This window comes from Puccinia triticina, chromosome 10A (assembly GCF_026914185.1).
Source record: "Puccinia triticina chromosome 10A, complete sequence".
NCBI classification, from domain to species: domain Eukaryota; kingdom Fungi; phylum Basidiomycota; class Pucciniomycetes; order Pucciniales; family Pucciniaceae; genus Puccinia; species Puccinia triticina.
This window is the reverse complement of record NC_070567.1, coordinates 5,242,915-5,250,199: the sequence shown is the minus strand read 5'-3', so window position 1 is coordinate 5,250,199 and position 7,285 is coordinate 5,242,915. Positions and strand designations below refer to the sequence as shown.

Below are 7,285 nucleotides of genomic sequence, written 5' to 3'. Positions count from 1 at the left end.
CGGCTGGACTCGGCTGTGGGACAGCAAACGAACCCACCCCCCCCTTTTATAGACAACACTTGCCCTTATGAGCTGCTTTCTGCCACGCCCACGCCTCCAGCTTATCCGAATGGTTGCCAACATAAAATTGTCATCCCAACCATCGTCTAGGTATTTTCTGTGCCTCTTCTCTGGCAAAATCACCTCGAGCACACTTTTTTGGTCCCCAAAGCACCCAAGCCCAATCCCTCCTACGACCCTTTGTGTTGTGTTGCTTCAGCCAACCCCCAAAGCTCCCGGTTTGTGACCCTCAAATTGCTTGGAAGTGAGCCTGGAAAAGCCGCACGGGTTTTCTCCATTGACAACATATGTCTGTTGAACGACAGCATCCGTCCAGCGCCTTCATCTCCACCGTCGTCTCCGCCCTCCACACCGGTCCGTCTCTCCTCACCTTCTCAAACACACCAGCCTTTTCGCTCTGAGTCTCTTTGGGGGAAATCCTGTGTAGCAAGGATCCCAGCAGTGACCTTCGACCCCGACTGCCAAAAAGTTGTGCTCGCTACCCGACGGCTTCCGAGTTGGTGCTCCTGCCCACCGGGCCGCCACTGAAGGCCTACACCTTCGCCCTCTTTGATAGGTATGCATGCTCTCTCTCTCCCCTCCCCGCAGGCTTCACCAGCACTGACGCTTCCTTGCATCAGCGGAACAATGATCCTCCCCAACCCAGCCCTGTTCGAGGACGACCAGGCCCACGGATCCCTCTCCCTTGTAAGCTTTGTCGTCCCGCCCCAGCCCGACGCTAAGCTGTGTGTGGAAAAAGGGACTTACAGGACGTAGATATGCTCTTGTAGACTTGTATCGCTTGCCACGAGCTCCGTCGTCCGTTTGGTGCTGCGGGTCTTGCAGATGAATTCGGTCTCTGCTGATCTGGTCGATTACCTCTGTAGAGTATCAAGCAGACACATATCAGCACAGGCTAAAAGAAAACCACACAAAAGTGCTTGACCGGGGCATGGTCAATAGCTGCTTACCTTACAGCAATGATCAAGCTGAGAGCTGAGTCTTTCTGCGCACTTGTTGACACTGACACCCTTTTCTCGTCTGTAAAGCTCACAAAATGACCAAAGAGACCATGGTAAACTTTCATGTCTCTGTTAGGGTTTGTGGTCCTTGAGTCAATCATATTGAATTTTCCTCTCAATATTAAAAGAAACCATGACAGGCACCAATCAAAACTTTGCATTTGTCATCAAAACCAAATCAAAGCATTAGATGCTATTGATAACATGCATCTGAACCTACTCTGGTGGGATTCGGAAAAGAAGTTGAAAGTTAAACTGACAAGAAACAGCTTCTATAATGGCAATCAAAAAACAAAAGCTGGTGGTTTCTCAAATCCAAACAATAGGGCCACTTGGGATGATGAAACTTGGATGAAAGAAAATGCACTCAAAGAAGATTCAAAAATTGGTCCAGAGAGTTTTTGGTAGTCACAAGTTGAATTCCTTGACATAATTTGGGAGTTGGAATACCAATTTGTTAGAAATGACCAAATAATACCAGCATGGATGATTTGGGAAGGGCAAAGAAGTGCTATAACCTCTTTAGCACAGAAAATAAAAAATTGATTGTGTCTAACTTTGCAGATTGGAGCTTAAGGAAGTTTGTGGAAAAACAAATCAAGCTGCTCATTGGATTGGTATGTAGTAAAGATTACCTTGCTTTTGCCACTTTGTTTTTTTGACAAAAAAACTTGAACAGCAACTCACAAAAGTGGATGTGGGGTGCAGCTAGCCACTTGAAACTCCATCATATTATATTTCAACTCCCCACTTTCCAGATAGCTTCTGCTCATTGGGTGTGCATCCATATCCACTTGTGGTCTAGAAAAAAAGTAGTTTGTGTACTTTCTTTTGCTTTTTCCATAGAAATGCACCTCATATTTGCAGCGGCGAAGCCGCCTTGAACTCTAGTAGTTAATCAATGCCCAATTATTACTCATTTATGGTGAATTTCTGTTGATCAATTTCTCTATGTCAAAGGGGTTCCAAACAACGTAAATGTGACCTGCGGGGGCTTTCATGTCTTTCTGACCAGTTTTTACTTGTAATGGAGCTGTGAAAGGCACCTCCAGTGATCTGTCACCCTAATGTACGCGCGTACACGAAGGTGACATTGGCAAAGTGGAAAAAAACTCACATGCATGTGCGTGGAGAAATTGGAAAACAAACAAACACAAAAGAAACTCACAAGCTTATATATTTAAGAAGCCAGGATGTCTATCTGAAATCTGGGATCACACACCTCCAAGCTTGACTTTACTCATATTTTAACCCTACTTTCATCCTCTTTTGGCTCAATTCTAGGATACCGGCCTTCTTTAGGGAAATATGCCAATTAAGATGGGCCTTTCACATCATTCTAACAGGGATGTACATGTTGTTGATCTGCGGGAGGCTTGACCTGTGATTTGTAACAAACTTAAACATGCGCACATGACAGTTACATTAGCAAAGTGAGAGAAATCACCACCTTCATGTGCATATAAATAATATGAATTGAAACCCAATAAAATTATCTTAATTACCAAACACTTCAAATTGAATTATGCTTTGATTGTGGCCATTGCGTCTTGGTGGTTTCAACCGCATTCCAGTTGTGTTCCAGTTGACTTCTGCATGACTTCTGGATGTTTTATGCATGAATCCAGGATCAGTTTCAGATCATTTGTGGATTAGTTCCAGAATTTTTCATTAATTCTCACACTACTTTCATCAAAGGCATCCAGCACAGTTACGGAAAAAGGGTACAGTATGGCACTCTCTGGAGAGTGCGTCAAAATCTCCCCTTGTGACTAACAGAAATAAGAAAGAAAAGCAGAAAATTTTGATTTTGGTATATGGGATACCATAAAGCATACCACAACAGAGACTGGGTAATAAAGCCTGAATTAATGTGCAAACAAACAGCAGTCTTAGTGTAATGCCAATTTGGTTCATGAAGAGTAGACCTACTTTTCACCGGTCTTGAATATGTTGGCATACAGCAATGGGACATCGTGCCGGCATGCACTCCCAAACATCCCGCTGTCATCACACTTTTCCCAAGTGGTCGCATCCCGGGTGTCGTCGGCAACTTTGTGCAACTTTGCACATGGGTCCTGAGGTTGGTTAAATGATAAGCACAAGGTGTTAGTAAATGAGGAGTAGACCATAGATATATCAGATGAGCACCTTGAATGCTTACATCAATACCGGCTACATGGACCTCTGTTTCCTCACATAGTGTGGTACTTGAACTGATCTCCGACGGCCGGAGAAAGATTGGTGGGTACTGATTGTCAAGCGGGGAGTCTTTGCTAGCGTGCGCATAGTGCCTTTGCTGATAGTTGCCGTCCATTGCAAGAATGAAGTCCGGCTCTTGGTGGTTGGCTTTTTGCTCATTTTCATTAGGGCCAAAGCATTGGGGACATTGAGCAGCCCAGTTTTGATTGGTGGAGTAGTTAAGTCCTTGCTCAAATAGACAATCCTTTGCTAATTTAATCTTACTATACAAGTCTGTGCTATGCGAGAATGGTACTTGGAGCTGTCTTTGCTTCTTGCTTCCTTGAGCCAACATTGGATGTTGGTGTTGGGAATCCAGAAAGGTTGAAAGGCCTTTAATGAATGATGCCGTTGTTATAGCTGATGCTTGCCAGAGAGCGTGTGGATTATAAGACAACAGGAGGGGTTGAACACAGGATCAAGATCAACCTTAAGGTAGCCTTTAGCCATTGGGTTACATGAATTGTAATTATCATTGTAGACACATGGACAATTGTCTCAGTGGCTGACGGAGTGAATTCTGGTGACATAAGCACTGAGGATGATGTTAGAAAAGAACGCTAGGAAAGCTTACGGAAAGTCACATGCGGACCAGAATGCACAGATTGCAGATTGGAGCAGAAAAGACAGGGCTGGACTGCGGCGGACTACACAGGTGGACTGGTAGCAGCGGCGCGTCAGCGGGTGAGCCAGGACAGCCAAAGCCGGTTCCACCAGCGGGTGGAACCGGGGTGGAGGCGGTGACAAGAGACCGACTGGCGGGGGCTAGACAGAGGACGGTGGGAGATCAAGCGTTGGAGAGGAGCGGAGTCTGGGAAAGTGACGTGCGGAAGAGCGGTGTGGTAGACGGAAAAGTGGAAAAATAAAAAGGTTTTTCTATGCGGCATAATTACTCATACTAGGCCTCAGGATACCATCAAATGGACCCCAGAAATGGATTCTATGGCCAATTCCACCCCTATTCCCCGCTGGAAGCACCCCTGGACCCCCTCTAGTGTGGAAGTTACACCTCATGGACACCTATCACACGGTGTGGTGCTCCATTCCAAACCATAAGTAGTATTTTATTGCTTTCCTTTACATATATTCATCATTACATTACCCATTTCCCCATAAACCCTTCACAAATACCTCATTATTATTGCATATTCAGATTCTACGCCAAATTTCACCTACAGTCACTCATACATAGTACCCCCTTATCTTCAATGGTTCAGTAGTTATAGAGGATATAAGACTTACAGAAAACCTACAGTCTTCATTAGTTACAATATTCATTTCATTAGTAACTTGCTGGAATCATTTCATTACATTCTTTTTACAGATATATTCTCACATACTAAAACCTTTACATACATTACTCATTATGTTCTATGCCTATTGTAGACATTACATCATTGGATCTGTGCTTACCCCTTTCAGTAGTGCTCATCATTACAAGTTGTTACTATGTTCTCATCACTCTTCCCCATGAGTACATTCTTTTATTCCCATAACCAGCATTCCCTTTTCAGCATTGCTCATCATTACAAACTGTTACTATGTTCACATCACTCTTCCCCATTTGTACATTCCTTTATTCCCATAGCCAGAACTCCTCATTGTCTGTGCTCATCCTTCCTTTTGTATAAGAACTGTCCTTCCCCCTTCACTTGTACCTTATGCAGAATTCTAGATACAGAAATTATAGTTAGGAATTACTCATCATCCATTGATATCAGTGCAGTTGCTCCTGAACCCATTGCTATTGAACCTTGCCATTGCATTCCCCTCTCTCATCACTCCTCCAACCCTCTCACCCTCAGTAGACAGTAGTCAGCTCATAGTACTAGCTCCTAAGATCAAGTAGAAATCAGCCACACCTTTTCTTCTTTTTCTTAGTGTTACTCTCATCCCCTCAGCATTAGTCAGGAAGGCAGCCTCATCAGCACCCTTGCATAGCTTACATTAGTACTAGTGTTGCTATACATTTCCCTTCCAAGCTCTATTCTGCCCTTTGAGTAGTTCCACAACGGCCAGCCCCAGTAACCCAGCTGTCACCTGCCTCAACCCAAGTTTCACAGTAGTACAATTATACATATCACAGGATACAAACATACATCTCCCTGTCAGCAATGGTGGGTAGTTACAGTACGGTTATCGGTAACGTACCAATATCGTAACGGTTTTTCTCTTGTTACCGTTACCGTTAACCGTAACCGAAGGGCGTTACGATATCACACACCAAGCATCTTTCAAATTTGACATCCGTTACAATATCTGCCCGCACAGAGGGGCAGATATTGGACTGAATATGATCCAGAGGGGGCCATTTGCCCCTCTTTATCTCGTTAACCGGTGGTTAACGCGTTACGCTACTAGTAACGCAAGTAACGCACCAAAAAAATCAGGCCCGTTACAATACGGGCCCGGGGTTACAACTGGTCGTTACTATTAGCGCTAACGCCTGAGCGCAGTAACGGCAAGAGTTACGCTACGCGGTGTGGTAGACGGAAAAGTGGAAAAATAAAAAGTTTTTTCTTTGCCACATAATTACTCATACTAGGCCTCAAGATACCATCAAATGGAACCCAGAAATGGATTCTACGGCCAATTTCACCCCTAGTCACTACTGGAAGCACCCCTGGACCCCCTTTAGTGTGGAAGTTACATCTCATGGACACCTATCACACGGCCAGCCCCAGGAACCCAGCTGTCACCTGCCTCAACCCAAGTTCCACAGTAGTACACATATACACATCACAGGATACAAACATACATCTCCCTGTTTGGCTACACTCATTACATATTAACTACATACACTCCTTTATATACATAGTATGACATCATTTACACTGTTTCTGCAGCCTCAGACTTTGTGTATACACTAATTCCCCCTGTATGACAGCTCATGCAGTCTACTGTCACCTCATGCATGCGTTAGAATGTTCTGTGGTATATTTTGACACCATCCATGCGCCCCTGAGGGGTTATGACATCATTTGTATCTACTTCCACCAGCTAAAATCCCTCACCCTGTTGTCTAGATTAGCTGAAACCCTAACCCACAAGCCCCTTTGGGACTCCACTTTTGTCTATAAAAGGAGCTCTCTCCACCCCCAGTGGCCTGCTCCCCAGTTCCTCACCCAGAACTCACAAGTCACCCAACACTCATCCACACTCAAATCCTAAAACCCTTATAACAATAATTCAACCCTTATAACAAAGTAATTAAAACACTTACACATTGCCATTCAAACAGATTTCATCTGGAACAGACCAGACCTATCACTTAATAAAACTTGCCAAGTTGAGCTTGGTGGGTCTTGTTGACTGATAACAGAAGGGCAGAGCTTGCAACTCCATCATACCCTTCACCATTCAGCAAAAGGGTTTCATTACCACTTTTGAGTCTTACAGCGGGCGGAGCTGGAGGACTAGTGCGGGAAAGTGTCAGACGTGCGGGATCGGGTGGGAACGGCGATGTGCGTGGAGTGGGTTGCCTCTTCCCATGTGGATTACACTCCTCACCCGCTTCCAATTTTGGCCCAGCCCAAGCGCCATGATTGATGAGATTATCGGAAACTTCTCTTCAGAGTAACTTTGGATAACTTCTTCCTTGTCTTTGTCTCCTGTGCATGAGTGGAACCTCCTCAAAAAAGAATTACACGGATCTAAGCAGGCCCCAGGTTTTCCTCACGCTATATCCAACACCTCCAAAACAGTGAGTGTCCGTGCTTGGGTTCCACTGTAAATCAGTTTAGGTATCATGTCTTTGTCTGGGGTCTTGTCTCTCGGCGCAAAAACGTCCAATAGGTCGAGATTTGATTTCAAAGATTTTGACATAGTGATGCGGATGATACAAATTTTGGGCTGAGTCAACTTGCCTCAAATTATCACCGCCCAAAAAAAGAAGGCAATGAGTTCACATTGCCATGCTGAAATATATATATAACAACAGCTGTAAACAGAGCAAATAATGCTGAAACTTTTGTTGTATATGT

General features: G+C 44.5%; 1 protein-coding gene across 1 annotated transcript; it reads left to right on the top strand.

The window, feature by feature from the left end:
* Nucleotides 1-347: 347 nt before the first annotated feature.
* PtA15_10A523 (uncharacterized protein) lies at nucleotides 348-816 on the top strand (the record flags this gene model as incomplete). Its single annotated transcript, XM_053160707.1, has 3 exons — nucleotides 348-418; nucleotides 488-616; nucleotides 681-816. 3 exons carry the CDS (start codon nucleotides 348-350, stop codon nucleotides 814-816), a joined length of 336 nt encoding a protein of 111 aa, XP_053024654.1.
* Between the last annotated feature and the right edge of the window lie 6,469 nt (nucleotides 817-7,285).